The following is a 20,539-nucleotide window of genomic DNA, read 5'->3' on the forward strand; positions in this document are numbered from 1 at the left end:
TACTTTTGCAGTGTTTGTTGAATTGTTACACAATTTGGCTCAGATTATCTTTGGACTGAGCCACATAGAAATGACCAAACATAATTTTGATATTTATCTTTGTTCAAAAGTAATACATTTGTCAACAGGAATAACTTTTAAACCATTTAATCAACTAAACTTCTATGGAGAATATTTGATGGGGTAATCTATGCCTTCCCAGTAGCTCAACCAAATGCGTGATGGGCATGAAATCCAGAGGTTGCGGGTTCAAATCCACCATACGGCGGCAATCAAAATGGTTGACAAATTTGTGTCATGTAGAGTCAAATGTTCGAACAGGTTTGACTACCTACAGGGGTTTTAAAAAATATTCTCTTCTTGAGAAAAATCTCTCCAAACTTGAACATACACATTGTCACTTCAGCAATCTAACTTAAGCAGCTGTCTGTATGTATGTCTCCCCTGTAGCTCAACCAGATGAGTGACAGGCATGACACCTGGAGATCATGGGTTCAAATCCTGGCTAGGGCAGCAATTGAAGTCTCTTACTTTAGAGTCAAAAGCTTCAATTCATTATTTGTATTTTACTTTATTATTTTAACAGGTATTATTTCGTTTGTGCTCTTTTGGTTTAAGTCTCATGTGTAACATGTATGATGCTTTAGTGGTTCAATTGTTTTCTAGGTCAGCATTGGACTAATCGGTCCTTCTTTCCACATGCACATAAATATTATACTTCAAAATTTTTATTTTTTCATTATGTTCATTCTCATCTCTGAGTCCTGTGTGCTGATAGTTCCCATACATATCTGCTACATTGCATTCTTCAATTGCATGTCCTTTCAGCTTCGTTGCGTGTTGCAGGACCATTGTTGCTTGGCCCCGTATCGCTGTCTACAGCTATATTTTATCAATATATCTTCATCATCTAAACTTCAAGAAAAAAATCAGGGATAGTTCATTTTATGAGATTTTAACTTCTAAAAACAACACAATTTAATTCAAAACACAAGTAAAAACAAAACGGAAAATTAATATGCAGTAAACAGTACATTTAACGCCAAGCGTTGTTCTAAAAATGACCGCTAGATGGCGCTTAAGCACTTATGTGCTTTGGTTGCTATTATTCACCTTATTTTCCACGACAACAAGGGCGGCGCCATTGCGCTCATTTTGTCAACGTACTTCCGGCTGCATATGATGAGCAGCTGAGGCAGTGGCTAAAGCCGACGCGTTAAACTTAAAAAGCTCACTCAAGCGCCTTTATGTTTGTTTCTTACCAATTTTAATGGACGGGGAGCCGACTGAGGAACACCCTAATCCCAAGTAATGGTTCGACTACGATGTTCCGGTAACTTTAAACCACGCCGGGTGTTGAAAAGGTGGTCAGTTTCAGGTAAGCTATCTTAGCTTAATGTGCTCTTTCGCCTAACGTTAGATTTGTGATGTCCGTTCTAAGAATAAACTTAAGATCAGTAACGTTAGTTTATAAAATGCAACTATTTTGAATGATTTTCATTGCCCACCTGTATTTTTATATTTAAGATAAGACAGCAATATATTATAGTACATTACATTCTTACAGTAGCTCACGTGATTCATACAAGTTACAGAGATTTCAGATGCTAGGAGGTTTCTCATTCAGATATTGATGATAATGACCTATTAAACGACATATTATTTAACATTGAAGTTAGAGGTTGTGTGTATAATGTTACTGTCTCTTTTTAATGCATCTCTCTCTCACACACTGTTCTGTTTAAGTATGGATGTCATTTATAAATTAATTCTCATGATGCAAGTTTCTTTTAAATACTAACATAAAAATGTTTATGGTTATATTATTTTCACAGATGCATTGATGTTTAGTGATGCAATGGACAACTGAGATGATACAATCAACGTGTTCCTAAACTGTGATGCAGAAACACAATGGGAGGATCAATCCGTCTCTGAACACAACTACACTTTAAAAATCACAACTCAACGTTGAAGCAACCTACATCTGATATGGGAAAACAACCTTGCAGTTTCCCGGACAGGCCTTATGCCGGTCCCAGGCTAAAATGCTTATTTGAGCTACAATAATTTAAAAACACCTTGTACTGACATACCTCAACATATATGAGTGCCATTGTTTTGTCACAAGATGTGGTTTGTTTGTAAAACTAAAATGTCCTAATATAATTAAGGCCTAGTCCTGTAAACCCTGTCTGAGAAACTGCTTCAATGCTTCTGCTTCATGTGTTGAGGTGTCACAAGAGTACATATCTCTGCTGAGAAACAACCATCTTTGTCAGCTTTACACAGGGTTGATATTGCATGCATTACATTCAGTCGCTAAGCACATCACCAGTACATACACATACAGCTTCCAGATAAACACTTGGGATCAGCTCCTGATGACTCTGATAAAGCTGTGTCTTAATTCATTGCAGGGTGGTCTTGCTGAAAAGTTAGTTGTTTCTTAGTCCATAGTTATTTTTATAAACCTTTACAATTTGACCTGATTTTACCTGTTGTAAAGTTACATTAAACCTTCATACAGTTTGTTATCAGATGTCATGCAGTGATATTAAACATTTACAATGTGATCTGTTGTGCATTATTTATATTAAACCTTTATAATGTGATCAGATATTACCTGCCATGCAGTTATATTAAACCTTTACAATGTGATCAGATGTTGTGCAGTTATATTAAACATTTACAATGTGATCAGATGTTACCAGTCATGCATTTATATAAAACCTTTACAATGTGATCAGATATTGTGCAGTTATATTAAATCTTTACAATGTGATCAGATGTTACCTGTCATGCAGTTATATAAACCTTTACAGTGTGATCAGATATTATCTGTAAGGAATTTCTTAAACCATATGTGAGCTTTGTAGATTCCACTTAAAAGGATTTAAGTCTCCTGATTTGAAGGAATAAGTTTTGGCAAGTTTGCAAATGAATTCTATCATGGTACATTACCACATAAAAACGAAATAGATATTGGACTGGCTAAGTTGCACATTTGCTTAAAAAAAGACGAAATCACTGTGTAAATATTGGTAAGCATAATTACTTTAATAATGCTGCTCCATGAACTCCTTCTGACACGACGAGGTAATAAAATATGTCCCATAGGTTACTTGCCGCGGCTGCTTCATATCTTCTAACCACGAGACGATTGATGGGACATTATAAGACTATCCGAGCGTCGTATCAAGTTTTCTCCGTGCTCCTAATTCAAAACATTTACAGCAGTTGCGATATTTGTCATTTAGCTAAAGTTATAGTGAACTACGAACAATCTTTTAACCACCAAACTAGCTCCCGAATGCACTGTGCCATATTAGCAGCGGAAGTCGGTTGACAAAATGCGGAAGAGCGAAGAATTGAAAAGGGGCGTGGCGGAATAAGGTGAATAGACCTTTTGCGAGTCGACGTCACAGTTACGTCACGCGCGCATGTGGTGGCAGAAAAACAGTGGAAATGAATGAGACACGAGTGAAACGAACAATATAACTCACTAGAAAATGTGTTGTTGTGCTGTTGATTGTCAGAATAGGAATGCCAAAATAGATGACCTTCATTTTTATAGTATATCGTCGTCGAAGACACCATTTGAAGATAAACGTAGGTGTTTATGATTGCAATAAAAGCCCTCAAACGGACAGACTGGAGTGATGAAATCATCTGAACATCTTTTAATTATTAGAATAGAAAATAATTAGAGAAGATATCCGGTGTTCTGTCGAAGTCTGATCCCTCTATGTGTTTCTTATAGCGTTTTCATCACGTTACGTTTATAATTTATTTAGAAAGATTAAAGATTTTAATTAGTTCATAATATCAATAATATTACAATTTATTAAAGTTTTCGTTTTTTTTTTTCATTTTCTATTACTTCTTTTTACCATATATCTTAGCCTATGTCTTCTTTCTGTTTGTTCTAAATTATGATGTTTACTAATAAACATATACACACACACACGCACGCACGCACGCACGCACGCACGCACGCACGCACGCACGCACGCAAGCACACACACACACACACACACACACGATGTAAAGTGTTAATAATATATAAACAGGCCTATACAAATTAATTTGTATGTAAACATAATAGTTTTAGATCAAACACGTAGGATAAAAATATAAGGAAGAAATTGAAAACAGGAAATGATTAAATGTTTAATAAATGATATTATACAGAATACATGATAGTATTGCTCTTATAAGTACTTCAGAGATTCATACTGTAAAAATAATTGATTTACCAATAAAGAACAATACATATACATTACATACATGCAAGCATATCAGTGGCCAAGCCATTAAAACTTTTAATTTATTTAAAAAATAAACGTAACTTGGTGAAAACGTTATAAGAAACATTACACTTAAGAGAAATATAGGGGAAACAGACTTCTACAGAACACCGGATCCTTAAAAATCACAGTTTAATGCTAAAACACTTCACACAGCTATTGAGAAGCATTCACTTTCTGCCACCAGTTGGGCTCCGCCCACAAAAAACGTCATCTCTGTTTGCAAACACGCAAAAGGTCTATAGTTGAATACTGAGAGAACCTCAGTGGTTTAACCTTAAGTTTCTCCTGCCTGTCCTTCTGGTTTATCGTTGGTGATTTGGTGTTCAAGTGTTAGTACATGACTAATAAAATATGATTCAATACACTTTGAAAAAGAAGCTCCCGTCTCCTCATCATTAAAGTGTTCTGACCGACACACAGGAGTGTTCACTGTATACATTTCAAGCCAGAGCCTATAAGTCTAAATCCTACCTAACACTATGGTTTTACTACAGTAACTATGGTTTTTGGTTTTAACTGTAGTAAAACCATGGTTAATTTTCGTAAGGGGATCACGCCAGGTGTTGTTCTTAAAATGGCCGCTTGGGGGCGCTTATTAAATTAAACACCAAAGGCTGAACGCGTCAGGCGCTGTTCTAAAAATGCCATCTTGAGGGCGCTTTATACAAACCTCCGATGAAGTACTGATTTTTTTCATCAAAGCGTATTCATATTGTGGTGTTATATATATTAATATTAATTAATTAAATTTTATGTTTTTGTTCAATAGTAGAGGAAAGCCTTTTTGGGCTTAACTTCTATACGTAACATTAGTAATACGTTTGCTTATAATGTTGATTTATAGCCGCAGCAAATTTAGCTGCTTGTGCTATCGTGTATTATGTTATGCTATCTGTCGATTTTCTGTGCTTTTCACTACATCTATTATGTAAAGCTGCTTTGATACAATTACCAAATTGTGAAAAGCGCTATATTAATAAAATTGAATTGAAAGATGTTCCGGTTGGTCGATGTACTGTTTGTCCCGCCTCTCCTTCATTGTGATTGGACAGCTAGAAAAGTGACGTTACTGAGCGCCACGTTTTGATAAATACATATTATTACCACATTAACAATTGTTTTACACATTATCTTACAAGAAACGTTTAAAATCTATAAGAACCTAATTTAATATGTTGTTGTGGAATATATATATATATATATATATAAAAAAACTTATTTTAGCCAATGTGGGCCTGGACCCGCCTATGCTGCTGCAGTGTCACGTGTCAGACAGATAATCCAGCCTCAAGCTCAGGCCATTGGTTAAGTGAATGCTGTCATATAAGGCTTGTGTTAGGGAAATTAATTTATTAGTTGTCTTTGCATATTAAGAGAAGTATTAAAAAAAACAATGACACTTAACAGCTTTAAATAAGATTATTAAAAAAACTATTTTAAACAGTTGAATCAACCTGACAGCGAAATATCTTAGGACCTGAGTAAAACAACAAGGTTGAAAAAAAACACTAAATTGCTGCGATTTAATGTTGGAGCCAAGATGTAGTTTTTTATTGCACCACCGGAGGGCGCTATGGATTAAGTAGAAACACCTGTTAATATAAATTAAGGTAGTTTTGGGTGTTGGATGGTGATAAGTTGGCAGCGCACTGACAAATCCTTAAAGAGCTGAAATACTGAGACAGTCTTCACAGATATCAAAGTTTGATGCTTATCCTGCATCTCCTCCACCTCAGCCTGGATGTTACACTTAGCATGGTACAGCTTCAATGCTACATCAAGCAGGACAGAAAAGCATCATAATACAAGAGAATCAGACGACAAGATGCTGAAATGCCAGATAATTAATCACCATAATACAACAGAAGTAACAGATTATGATACTTATTGATCTGGGCCGGGTTTCCCAAAAGCATCGTAAGGCTAAGTATATCGTAAAAACGATCGTACGAATCATCTTAGAATTACGGGCCATTTCCCAAAAGCTTCGTAACTTAAGTAGCACTTGAAAATCATCGAAGATAATTCTTAAGTGCATCGTCAGGGGCGGATTTAGTGATTTGGCTCAAGGCAAAACCATGTGTCGGGGCCCTATCTATGCACCCTTTACTGTATTTTTCTATCTCTTTCTCATCGCTATCTCTATCTCTTTTTTCTCAAGGTTACATACATTTTAGCCCCCAATGAGGTTGAGAGATAGATAGATAGATAGATAGATAGATAGATAGATAGATAGATAGATAGATAGATAGATAGATAGATAGATAGATAGATAGATAGATAGATAGATAGATAGATAGATAGATAGATAGATAGATATTGTTTGAATAATATGATTGGATTCTATACTAACCGCAGTACTACATGGTAAAAAGATGTGTAAAACATTTCTTTAATTTTCATTTAATGCCACATTGCATCCACAATATATTTAATAAAATACTTTGTATTCAAATGAACATAATATGATGAGAAGAAACATATGGTTTTAAAATAATGCAATCATAGGTGTTAAGAACTCGAGATAAGATAAACAAGGGATGAAATTTGACTTTATACAGTGGATGGTAAAGCGTCATGTATTGCTTCTGCATTACCTTATGTAAACAGTTTTTATATCAATGAACTATACATCTATCAGTTAATGTACACATCTTGTACTTTGACGTTCGCTAGTAAAATACAGGGCAAAGCCAAAGCATGCAACCATTTACATATGAGATTTAAATGAGACTAAAGCGATAACGAATTCGTGTGCAGATTGGGGAATGATTTCCAATCTTTAGTGGCGCTGGGCAGACATTTCGGCGGACTAAAGCTTACCTAAAGGCTACTGTACCTGAGATTACACGCTTATATTATACAAACTGTAGAACCTGTATTATTTGCAGAGCATACTCACCGGCACACAATCAGTGTCCGTGGCTGAGAGAGAGTTGTGTCTGACGGAAAAGAGGTTGCTGAGAGCACCACAGACCGTAGTGGTGTTTGCGTGGAGACTAGCTAAACACTTTGGCATTTTTTCTGCTCCATTGGTGTAGCTACGTTTCACTGTTAGTTTATTTCCTTGCAGCTTCGCTCTTTTAATGTATTATACTCACTCGCTGCTGCCTGCAGCTCTGCTCGCTAAAACTTGTTGACAGTGACTTCGCGCGTATTTGCGCCGGTAATGCATGGAATGATCCACTCTAAACTATAATGGGGGGCGCATTCGTGCAGATGTAATAATAAAGTTCAAACCTTTTATGGGAATATACTGAAAAACACAAAAGATGTTTAAATAGAATTTCTAATTAAACAAAATGTTTGGAGATAAGTTACATTCAATGGTAAATTATTTCACTTGTAATCTATAGTATCTACACTGAAGCCTACTCATTTACCAAAAGACAAAGGATAAAAAATGAACCATTGTTTTGGAGGTAAAAAAAACAATTTGTGAAGTAAAAAGCTGATAAAGTACAGATGCACTTGAGCAACTTTACACTTTTAATGAATTGAAATGAGGATTGTACCAAAATTGGAATTAAAATAATTAAATAAAAATTTGTGTAGAATGAAGTCGTCTTATTTTGTTGTTGTTTTAAAAATGAAATTAACTTAATAATTTTGTTTTGGGACTACATGAATGATTTTTGTTGACATAACTAAGCAGTGCTTTGCATGAGACTGCATTTGGAAAGTAGTTTTTGAATGTTAGTGTTATTTGATGTTTTTCAGATTTGTTAGTGTTTAATGTTCATTTATTTTTGAGATTTAAAAGAGCTTCTGTTAGATTTTTGACTTCTGTGGTTAGTGCTTGCAAAGGGTTTGTGAGTCATCACGTGTGTTAATCACTCAATGAGCGATAGCTAGGCTAATGCCAGTACTGAGATCAGTATCTTCTTACTTGCTTATCATTTTCATTTTATGCAATAATGTGCTAAAAAGAAGTTCACCTATTGTGAACTGTTGCCATTATTTAATTGTGCAGCGCAATATATATTTTTATAGTGTAGGCTTAACTAATTTGACATTTTAGGTAATTTTACATGATTTATACAGAAAGATTTCATAAAAAAGAAGTCTTTGTAAAACTTTAGTTTTAAGTGATATGAAAATCTGAATAATGTGACTGCATAATAGGATGATGCCTAGCTCCAGACAACTACACACAGATGCATACAGTATAAACTAATAAAAAGCTTGATCTAGAGTAATTATTAAGAGCTTTATATGAAAATGCACACATTTTTTGCAGGCTTGTTTTTTGGTCTTATTACTGAAGTGTGGTTATGATGCACACTTCCTTTCAAGTGCTGATGTATAGATAAACATATGATCAGTGTATTGTACATTTTCTTTCTTTTTTTCTTACTGGTCTGAGTCCCTTGGCTCAGTATTTAACACAGAAGACAACTTCACTGTGCTTCACACATCGCGTGACTGAACAGTGACTACAATGAGCATCTTTTGGTTTATAACTACACTGCTACTGCTGCACTCCTGCACCCCAGGTAATGACTTCATATCACACCACACTAATAACAGTAGAGACAGTTTCTCATAAAAGTTTAATAATAAGTTCTTAAAATTGGAGGAAATGCAGTGAATCTGTTTATTTCCCCATGCAAATGGTCTTATTATCACATTTATTTTATATTATTCTCATATATTAACACAAATAGAAACATCACCAGAGGTTTTGTCAATATCTCTTCAGGTGTCGGCATGGATCATGGTATTGTTGGCGGTAATGTGTCCATTCCACACAGCCGCCCATACATGGTCTACATTCGTGACACACAAACACAAGCAGCATGTGGTGGATTTTTGGTAAGAGAAGATTTTGTGATGACGGCTGCCCACTGCAAAAGAAAGTGAGTAAAATTACATAGGTGACCTTTGACAATATTTGTTATGTAAAATAACTTCTTCGGGAAATTACTACAATCAAAAACCCAAAATACCCAAAAATTTTTTTTAGTTTCTCTTATATTTGATATATTCTTGATAGATATTCTTCTATCAAACATATCTAAGAACTTAGAATAAAACTGAAAGTAGATTATTGAGGTGCATGATAAGCAACTTCAACTTTTTACATGGATACAAAAAGATGTTCAGAAATGTATTGTGAGAGTTGCTTAAGAAGTTTATGCAACAGTTAAAAAACTTTATTTTTATTTATCTGAAAAAGCAGTGTGTTTACATGACATTAAAGGCAGGATAGGCAGGAATTGTCTAAAAAACTTTTTCCCAAATTTGTTTAAACTGTCTTTATATACCAATACATAAGTAAAAGTAAGTACTCTGAAAAAGAGAGTTTATAATTCGAGTGTCTCGAATTATATCCGTGTTCCTACCTCAGCCTCTTATTTCTACCTGTCCCAACGTTTTTTGGAATGTGTAGCTCTCATGAAATCCAAAATGAGCCAATATTTGGCATGACATTTCAAAATGTCTCACTTTCTACATTTGATATGTTATCTATATTCTATTGTGAATAAAATTTAAGTTTATGAGATTTGTAATTATTCCATTCCTTTTTTTACTCACAATTTCTACAGTGTCCCAACTTTTTCTGATTTGGGGTTGTACTCTTATACTCTTACATTTTCAACATTTTCCAGATTCTGCACTTATGACCACAACTGTATATGGATGGTGCAACCAAATCACTGTTAAAGAGTAACTAAACCCTTAACTAACTTTTTTTAGTTAATGATCTGTAAGAATGATGCTTTATTAGTGCTGTTCATTGATTTGAGTAAGTTTTTTGACATTTGTATATAAAGTGTTCCAATACTATAATATATGGTATAAAAACATCTGAGTGCTGCCCTCTTCAGGTTGAACGGTGGCTACTGCAGTTGAATTTTCCTATTGGATGTTGGGTCCAAAAAAGAACTCGTAACGTAAGCAGGTTCAAGCTCACCACGCCCTTGTTACGATCTCACCACACACTTGGTACAGCTTAGTTCGTCCCCTCTATCTCCGTTGGGATCTTCCCAATTTTCTTGCATTTTTCAAATATTGCCAGTGGGCGGAGTCAGGCTCTGAACAGGGGTTTAGTTACGCTTTAAACAAATTGTGTAAATCTTTTCTAGGGTTGAAATAGTGGCATTTTTTAACACTTTATTTTCTTTGCTCTAGTCACCTCAGGGTGTATTTGGGTGTTAATGACACAGACCATTTACCTGAGGGCATAGAGGTCGATGTCTTTCCACATAAAGGTTTTGTGAACAAGCCAGGTGATGACATCATGCTATTAAAGGTTTGTCTTTGTCTACAGAATTTATTTTAGCAGCAACTAATCATTTTTAATATGCATTTGAATGTATACTTTATTAACAATTATATGAGGAATCTACTTAAGCAAGAACATTGCATGTCTTCCCATTTAGCTTAAAAGAAACGCAACTTTGAACAAGACTGTGAATATCATTGACATGCCAAAAGCTATGCAAGAGGAAATCTCAAGTAACTGCATGGCCATGGGTTGGGGATGGCAGGAATACAATGAGAACTCTCCATCAAGTGTCCTGAAAGAAGTGAACTTGACTCTTTTAGACTCTGAAAATTGTGCCACACCTCACACTATATGTACTAAGGAAGAAGTCGGGCCAGCACGGGTATTTATTTCATAAGCTTTCAACCTTCATCTACTCTTTAAATAGAAACAGTTAATTATTATATTGTTATTGTATTTTAATGGTATATTTATTTCTAATTAAACCACAATTTCCATTACAGGGAGACTCTGGTGGTCCACTTATTTGTGAAAATGTCCCACAGGGCATCGTGTCTTACTACATAACTGATGAGTCTACAATCTACCTTACAATGTATACTAAAATCTCTCACTACCTTCCATGGATTCATAAAATCATGAATGAAATTCTTTAATGCACCATGAACCATGGAAGGCAAAGCTGGAAAAACTTAACATGTTTGATTTAAGAAGAAAGCTCTTAATCTGCAATTGAATTCAAATAAAGGCTCAATTAAAATAAACCCATATCTCTTCATAAGTCTGTAAAAATTATTTCTGCAGCAACAAGGGCTTATTATAGTTGTGCGTCCGTCCTAAAGGTACATTCACATTATAAGCGACTTTGTCGCTGTGTGTCGCTCGTCTCTTTCAAAAGAGGCGTTTCTATATCTGTTTGTCATAAACAAATGAGTAACGTCCACTCCAGTAACTGACGAGAGGCGGATGATGTGAACTCCATTGCTTCATTATAATTGGAAGTCGCTCCCAAAAGTCGCTCATAATTTGCATAAAGTTAAAAATTTCTCAACTACAGTCGCCAACGGTTATTGTTGCACGTGTCGCCGGAAGTCGCCAAGCTTTCATTGAAATCAATGAGATTGCGTCGCTCTGCTACTGCTAGTCACTGCTAGCCTGAATGCAGCTTAAGGCATAGCCGCGATGGCGTATGCTACTCGTTTTTTACTTTTTTTACCTGACGGGAGGAGTTCTAGTGGATTAATCACAGCGCTTTTGGCCTGTGTAGAACTGATGCGCTGTTAAAATTTCGCACGTCAGGCTACGCAGAGCTATGCACAAGCTACTGATAACCTACAGCGTAGCTACGGCATAGACCTTACGCACCACTATAACTTGGGCTTTAGTTCTATTACAAACCTTCATGTTACAGCAGGTCACACTGTAAAAAATACTTTGCTGCCTTAACATTTTTTGTTAAATCAACTCAGATTTACAAGTCATGTCAACAGAGATGAGCTGTCACAACTTATAAAATATAGTTGAGAATAGTCAACTTAATTTTATAAGTTATAACAACTCACCTGTAGTTATAACAACTCATCTCTAGTCAAGATAAATAATAGTAAGTTGAAATGACTTGTAAATCCGAGTTGATTCATCCAAAAATTTTAAGGCAGCTAAGTATTTTTTACAGTGCACCACTGCCCCCTTGTGGTGAAATACCACTGTTTAAAATAACTGAAACAGCACAAACTATCAATATCTTTGATACCCTTTGCTGAAGTTTGATTGACAGGTGACCTAACCAATCATAAAGTCATTATCATGCACCACCAACCCTATTCGCCATTTTTTTCTGACAATCAAACCACATGAAAAGGCTTTTCATGCTGCACTTTACCCAGAGTTATCTTCATTTTAAACACTGCTTTTAACTTTGGGTTAAGAAGCGTTTCACACAGAAGTCAGGCTATCTCCGAAATTAACCTAGGTTATGAAACCCTTCTCTGAAGCAAGGTTACCCCTGCTTTTGCGGGGTTAACCAAGCATTGCAGTGCCCAACGCATGCAGTGTGAAATGAAGCGGGATTTAATGTTGTGACTCGATGCTTTCTGTGTACTGAAAACCCCTAAATTACAGTAAAACAACATCTAAGGAGGCTTTACGCTGGATTTACACTGCTACTTGTTCGGTGACATATGCAGAAACGTGAGACAAAGTCCTTTTGTGCAAGTTTGGAACTTCGGAGCTCGGGATTGTAAGACACGAGACATCTGTCTAGGATACATAACAATACATGCAGCTAACTCCCAATTAAACCAACAGAACCTGCGTTGCAAGGCAGAAAAGTCCAAACTATAGAATTGAACAAATGTGGACCATTAGGACCAACAGGCCACCGCACAAATTTCTGCATTAGAAGCCTCTGTAGACCATGCCTAAGTGAAAGCCATACCTCACGTCAAGTGGGCCTTAACCACCAACGGCACTGCACGTCTAAGGAAGTGTATGCCAATGTAATGGCCTCAACGATCTATTTGGATAGCCTCTGCTCAGAGATTGACCGATCTACAAATCTCACTAACAGCTAATATGACTTTCTAAAAGAGGCATAACGATTTGTATAAACTCAAAGAGCTCTGACAGGGCTTGTTGACTGTTTGCCACTACCAAGGGGAGAGTGAGCAGCGAAACCACTTGTACCCTAAACAGTGTTGTGAGGACTTTAGGAACGTATCCCACCCTTGGCCTAAGGACCGCCTTGCTGTCATTAGGACAAAGTTCCAGACATGAAGGGTCTACAATAAAGCCATGCAAAGTGCCAACCCGTTTAACCAATGCCAACACCAGAAGCAGAGCGGTTTTGAACAAGAGGGATAGCAAGTCCATCTACTCGAGCGCAGAGCTCTCATGACCATGATGGGACTGTGCACTGTCAGAGAGGTTTTAGCCTCCTCATGCCTCTGAGAAATTTAATAACAAAGTTGTGTTTCCCCAAGGATTGGCTGGCAATAGGAGCATAATTTTCTGCTATGGTCGTCACGTAAACTTTGAGCTTGGAGGAAGTGTGGTAGCCATGGGCGTAGATTTAGGGTGGGACGCTAGGGACATGTCCCTAGCAATATTCAGGGAAGACTGAATTGTCCCTAGCAATAATTTCGACCAAACAATTAATCTTTATTTATATATAACCACTAATGTCCTTCTTATTCTTGTGTTTTCTATTTTTAACTTATTATATATTTTTTCAGGAATCATTTAAATGAGATTAGAAACCTTTTGCAATCCCGTTCTGTAAAAATGACGCTCAATGTGGTACACAAACGGTTAACAGCTTTCGTTCTCTGCAATGCCCGCCTCCGTAACTCACATCGCTAATATGATTGGCTTTGCATTTCTTTAGTCCCGCCTCTCTAATCACATTGCTAATATGATTGGATTAGCATTTCTTGAGTCCCGCCTCTCTAAATCACATCACTTTATGGGCTTGTCTTTACTCGCTACGTGAGGAAGAAAGTATTATTATACCCACTGTAACTGTTTCATGCACAAAATACAGAACAAGTTGTGTCACATAATGATTCAAGGACAGTGTTTTCACCAATACACGACAATCCCATGTTAACCTGAGGAGTTGCAAACTTTTGTCAACCTTTTATAAATGGGGTAGCAAGGTTATTTAGGGGGTCCCTAATCCATGAAAGAAAATAACCCCAACATGGTAAAAACATGAATTCATGTCATGATTGCTGAATACTTTACTGCACTTTGGTCATTACTTGCACAGATGTAGACATAATGAAAGGTTGCATTTTAAACTTAAAATTATTTGTTTTCACACCCATTAACTGTCTGTTAATGAAAAGAAGATTTAATGTGAACTACAGAAACGTTAATAAACGTTGTTCAGGAAACAGCATGATATACGTACCAACTTCAACACTGGGATTTTTTTGGCAAAATTAAATTAAGAATTAAATATTAATTGCATATTCTTCATTGTTATAAAGTAAATATGGTTATATCTTACAATGTGATTTTCTTTTTTTTTTTGACAAAGACTTAAACAGTTACTGTTTATTAGGCTCTAGGACATAACCAATTGTTTATTATAAATTTGGGATGGCCGGGGGTGGCGAGTCAGATGTTACTGAGTAAAGTGCATACTGAGTTGTCTGTTGTTTGTGTCAAGTAAACGGTGATAAACAGTTTTTGCAATTCAACCATTTTATTTATGTCCCCACCAATGCCAGAATCAAACCTACGCCCTTGGTGGTAGCCATTCAGTAATTCCTGCAGGAAGGAAAAAGTCACAGCTCAGGGTGTCAAAGCTCTTAGCAGTGCACCAGTCACTGAAGATCAACCACTTTTGTCTGTATAGGCGCTTTGTAAAAGGGGCCCTAGCATCTGTTATTTTTCATAAAACCTTCTCGATATACGCTAAGGCTGTCATCGAGGGGCCATACATGCAGGCTCCACAGTTCCAGCTGAGGATGCCAAACCATTCCTCTCCCCCAAACTAGGTGGTCTTTCCTTAGCAGCATCCGCCACATTGCTGACTTTAGCATCTGGGTCAGATCAGCAATCAGCAGCACTGCACATCTGTCTTCTCTGACCCTCCTGAGAACCTGTGCAAGAGGGGCTACAGGGGGAAATGCATACAGAAGGCGTGCCACCGTCATGCTGTCTAACCGAACCAGGACTTGATGGTGCTGGATCTTCGGCCAGAAGTGCCGAACCAACCATTTTGAGATGGTTGATATGTAGCCGAGACAGGTGAGCGTTCCACATACCAAAGGCTGACTCACTGTTGCAGTGTACACCCCATCCCATCATCGACGCATCCATGGTCACCACTTTCCTCCTGCATACAAAACCGAGCTCTGTGCCCAAAAGGAACAGATGAGTGGACCCCCTTACAGACAGCGCTTTCGAACCACCCAAAGTCACTTTTTGTGACTTTTTGGGTGTGGGCAGTCCTGACTTTGTTTACAGCGCCCTCGGGTACTAAAACACACTGGATCTTCGAGGGTGTTTGCAGGTAAACTGGACACGTTTGATGGCATGAGCTCTTCGTCAGACCGCCGTTCCGGATTGTGGCTCCGCTGCTTTTTTTTAGCATAAGCTCCGCCCTTTCTGGCATGCTCGACGCTATTAGCCTGTAAATTTCACAGACCAGAGTTAACCAATAGGCTTCAATAGCAGAGTAAATAGGAGTTTACGCCGTAGTGTTAGCTACTGATGCAATGCAAAGTGAAACGTATTGAAAGGGATCTCAAAACCAGCAGTTTATAAACATACAGTGTTCTCATTTGAATCGGTTCAGCTCTTACTCAGATATTGCATGAGCATGCTTAAACTTTGTACAGAATGTATACACACATAAACAGTGTTTGGGGTGTTTATTTTGGTCAACTGTGTATGCATATTCCAACCAGACTGATATTGGATCATAGTGGTGGGCTACATGAACCAAAAAATACCAAATGTTTTTTTAGGGCCTAGACTAGCCCTCCAACACAGATGCACGCATGCACGCACACAAAGTTAGATCTTATAGATTTCCCTTTTACAGAGATCCCTCTTATCACCAAGTTGTGGTTATGTTACGATAAATCAGCAAAAAATTATATTCAGCAGTTTTTAGAGATGTTAAATTAGACAAACTGATCTGAATCCAGTACATGGTTAAATTTCTGATTTCATCTTGTTGGCACGAGTCCCTTGACTCTGTATTTAAATCAGAAGACGACTTCACTGTGCTTCACACATCGCTGGACTGAACAGTGACTACAATGAGCATCTCTTGGTTTATAACTACACTGCTACTGCTGCACTCCTGCACCCCAGGTAATGACTTCATATCAGACTACACTAATAACAGTAGACTGATTTTCATAAACATTTAAATAGTTTAAAAAGTTCCTACAATAGGAGGAAATACAGTGAATGTGTTTTTCACTATGCAAGCGGACTTATTGTGACATGTTGCTTGTATTAACATAAATAAAAACATCACCAGGTTTTGTCATTCTCTCTTTAGGTGTTGGGATGGATCATGGTATTGTTGGCGGTAAGGAGTACATTCCACACAGCCGCCCATACATGGTCTACATTCGTGACAAACAAACACATAAAGCATGTGGTGGATTTTTGATAAGAGAAGATTTTGTGTTGACAGCTGCCCACTGCAAAAGAGAGTGAGTACAATTTTTAATCGAATGGGTAAAAATGACAGCTATTTTCGTCAGTTATGGCACGTGGATCTGGCTACTTTAAATCGGGTACAGAAAGACATAAGGTAGGGCATGAAATTACATTTAATTAAATTAATTATTTTAATTATTTTAATTATTCAGAGAGGGTGAGAGAGAGAGATTGTGTTTGTCGAAAGTTTTTTTTTTAAGTATATTTAACAATATACTATAGTTAAAATCCTTTATTGCCTGGAATATACACTTGTACACTTATTGAGTTGCTGATGAACCTATTGTGTAAATCTTTTATTTTGGGTTTTAATAGTGGCATTTGTTTTACATTTTTGTTTGCTTTAGTCATCTGATGGTGTATTTGGGTGTCAATGACACGAATCATTTACCTGAGGGTATAAAGGTCGATGCCATTCCACATCCAAAATTTGATTCCAAGAAAATGAATGATGACATCATGCTACTAAAGGTTTGACGTTGTCTACAAGTTTTATTTTCGCAGCAAGTAGCATTTAGCATTAGTGTGTGCAATTCATAACCTTTTTTAATAAAACACACGAGGCATCTAATCAAGCAGCTTTACATGTCTTCCCATTTAGCTTAAAAAACCAGGAACTCTGAACAAGACTGTGAATATCATTGCCCTGCCAAAAAATAAAATCTCAAGTAACTGCATGGTCATGGGTTGGGGCTTACAAGAATACAATGGGAAGTTTCCATCAAGAGTCCTGAAAGAAGTGAACTTGACTCTTTTACGCTCTAAATATTGTGCCATACGTCACAATTTATGCACTCAGGATGAAGTCGGGCCAGCACTGGTATTTATTTAATAAGTTTTCACCTTTTACTTGTTCTGTTAAATGGAAACATATAATGTTTTTAATGTTATTGTATTTTAATGGTATAATTTATGGCTAACTCAACCATAATTTCATTCATAGGGAGACTCTGGCGGTCCACTTATTTGTGGAAATGTCCCACAGGGCATTGTGTCTTACTACATAATGAATGAGTTTACAAACTACCTTACAATGTATGCTAACATTTCTTACTACCTTCCATGGATTCATAAAATTATGAATCCAACTCTTTAATGCATCACAAACCATTGAAGGCAAAGCTGGACAAATTCAACATGTTTGATTTATGAAAGCTCTTCGTCTGCAATTTAATGTACCAGATCAAAATAAAGGCAAATCTTTATCACTTCACGAGTCTGTTAAAATTATTTCTGCAACTACAACCTACAGTACAGTACATGATCTAGCTGTAATACATATGTTCACAGCAGGCCACCTTCTGGTGAAAGTTTATACCACTGATTAAAATAACTAGAGATAAACAAGGTAAATAATTCAGGATCTGTTCAGTAAAACCAGTTATTTTACAATACTGAGCAAGCACTTTTAGCTATAAAAATAAATTGACCTAATAAATTTCGATTGATTTAATGCTACCAGCAAATACAGACCTCACCATCACTGCCATGAAGCAAAGCTGTTTACATCACAAAGTTTAGATTCCACCTCTAAACTAGCAGCATGTTCGGCATTATAGACTGAAAAAAAGGTTTTTATTATAAAGAAGATCTGAGAAAAAAGTCAAGCATTAACAATTTCTCAATAAAAATGCAGAATTAAAAAACTGCACAAAAAAGGCAGAATATTTGTATGGTTTTCCACAGAGACGCCCTTTAAAGACAAATAACACAAGTGGCACATCTCATCAGATCTTGACTTATCCTATTTTAATATCATTTTACTCCACTGCAGTCACATAAGGACAGAAAAAACACTTCGATTCAATCAGTTAATAAAGATCTATGAGATTAAACACACGTGCTTCACACATCGCTTGACTGAACAGTGACTACAATGAGCATCTTTTGGTTTATAACTACACTGCTACTGCTGCACTCCTGCACCCCAGGTAATGACTTCATATCAGACTACACTAATAACAGCAGACAGTTTCTCATAACCCTTAGAATAGGAGGAAATAAGGTGAATCTGTTTTTAACCATGCAGACCGGCTTATTATCACATTAAATGTTGCATATAAGTCTTAACATAAATGGTGACAACAGCAAAGGTCAGAACAATCTCTCTTAGGTGTCGGTGTTAAAATGTTAAAATTAAGTGATGCCTATGCGACTTACGACGGTTTTGTGGGCCAGGGTCACATATGTTGCGTTGTATGCTTATGCTGTGTTTTCTTTTACATATGTAATGAATTTCATTGTAATCATTGACTTAACGCTCTGATGTTTTCTACAGTATGTGCTTTGGCACTATTTGGTTGAGCTGGTGTTGCAAGGACTGTTACATGTGCAGTTGACATTGTTAAGGGTTTTATGCTGAGTATTTTCGTGTTGTTGACTGGCCTTCGCTATGCTCATTTTTGATTTTAGTACAGTGAACTCATTGTCATGTTCAAGAAACCAATTTGAAATGATTCGTGCTTTTTGACAAGGTGCATTATACTGCTGGAAATAGCCATCAGAGGATGGGTACACGGTGGTCATAAAGGGATTGACATGGTCAGAAACAATGCTCAGGTAGGCCGTGACATTTAAATGATGCCCAATTGGCACTAAGGGGCCTAAAGTGTGCCAAGAAAACATCCCCCACACAATTACACGACCACCACCAGCCTGCACAGTGGTGACAAGGCATGATGGATCCATGTTCTCATTTTGGTAAGCTTGTGCAAATTGTAGCCTCTTTTTCCTATTTGTAGTGGAGATGAGCGGTACACAGTGGGGTCTTCTGCTGTTGTAAAGTAAAGCTGTCAGTCATGACGTCACACCACCGTTTCTATAGCATTAAATAAAGAACTAAAAACAAACTTATTTATAAACAAACACTTGAATTTACATCAGCGTGATAAAAACTACAGTAAACGACAGACACCAGCTTCGGAAAAAAGATAATTGAAGTGTAATTAAATTGTTTAGTTGGTCTCAAGTCCCATTGAATAACATGGGGGAGGCGGGGTTTATGACCTATACTGGGACCAGTCAATGGGGGGCGATCGAGATGTTTTGCTTTCACTTTTCAGGGTTTGTGCGGCACGCTTGGTCTAAACACTAAGATTGCCCATTGATGCCAGGATGTGTTCAGTAAAACCTTACGCTATTGGTCCATAAGTTTGATAATCACAAACTGCAAGCCCAATTAGAAAAAAAAGGTAAAATTAGGTTTCAACAAATACAATTTAAAATTAATAGATTTAATTCTATCAGCAAATATACACCTCAACATCACAAACATGAAACAAAAGCAAAGAAGACCATGTTGGCGAAGAGGTTCAGTTTCATATGACTTAAAGTTCACTTTGTACCTCAGTGACCACAAAAAACACCAGATCTCAATCTAACAAAGCACTTCACTCTGTGAAGAAATGTCAGATTTATAACATGAACGTCCAACTGTCGATATGGATCAGAACGTCTTGGCAATGTTTTCAGCACTTTGTTAAATTCATGCCTTGAGAAAATCAATCTGATGTGTGCATTAAGTATTGTGAGAAAATCTGAATAAAGTCATTGCTGAATTTATCTGTGCATGACACTGATGTCTGCTACTGACATATACTTTACAAACCTATGGCTGAAACTTAAAGATGTTTTTCCCATGCATGTATTTTTATCTTATCACCAAACTGTGGTTACATGATGATGATTCTGCAAAACTTTATGATCAACACTTCCTTCTAAATGCCGATATATTAGATAAACTAATATGAATTACGTGCATGGTAAAATGTGTGGTTATATCTTCCTTGTATGAGTCCCCTGACCC

At 36.8% G+C, this 20,539-nt stretch overlaps 2 protein-coding genes and 1 long non-coding RNA gene across 3 annotated transcripts; all 3 read left to right on the forward strand.

Moving 5' to 3' along the window:
• The first annotated feature begins 1,111 nt into the window (after window positions 1-1,111).
• Window positions 1,112-2,576, forward strand: LOC135728134 (uncharacterized). The gene is made up of 2 exons (XR_010525414.1): window positions 1,112-1,378; window positions 1,836-2,576. It is a non-coding gene; the product is annotated as an uncharacterized lncRNA (long non-coding RNA).
• Window positions 2,577-8,693: 6,117 nt separating this feature from the next.
• Window positions 8,694-11,941, forward strand: LOC135721760 (mast cell protease 2-like). Its single transcript, XM_065244213.1, has 5 exons — window positions 8,694-8,809; window positions 9,016-9,172; window positions 10,449-10,569; window positions 10,700-10,927; window positions 11,049-11,941. Exons 1-5 carry the CDS (start codon window positions 8,755-8,757, stop codon window positions 11,199-11,201), a joined length of 714 nt encoding a protein of 237 aa, XP_065100285.1. The 5' UTR covers window positions 8,694-8,754; the 3' UTR covers window positions 11,202-11,941.
• A 4,381-nt stretch (window positions 11,942-16,322) lies between these two features.
• Window positions 16,323-17,923, forward strand: LOC135721166 (chymase-like). Its single transcript, XM_065243354.2, has 5 exons — window positions 16,323-16,377; window positions 16,571-16,727; window positions 17,082-17,205; window positions 17,336-17,554; window positions 17,678-17,923. Exons 1-5 carry the CDS (start codon window positions 16,323-16,325, stop codon window positions 17,828-17,830), a joined length of 708 nt encoding a protein of 235 aa, XP_065099426.1. The 3' UTR covers window positions 17,831-17,923.
• Window positions 17,924-20,539: the final 2,616 nt, after the last annotated feature.

This window comes from Paramisgurnus dabryanus, chromosome 24 (assembly GCF_030506205.2).
Source record: "Paramisgurnus dabryanus chromosome 24, PD_genome_1.1, whole genome shotgun sequence".
Classification (NCBI taxonomy): domain Eukaryota; kingdom Metazoa; phylum Chordata; class Actinopteri; order Cypriniformes; family Cobitidae; genus Paramisgurnus; species Paramisgurnus dabryanus.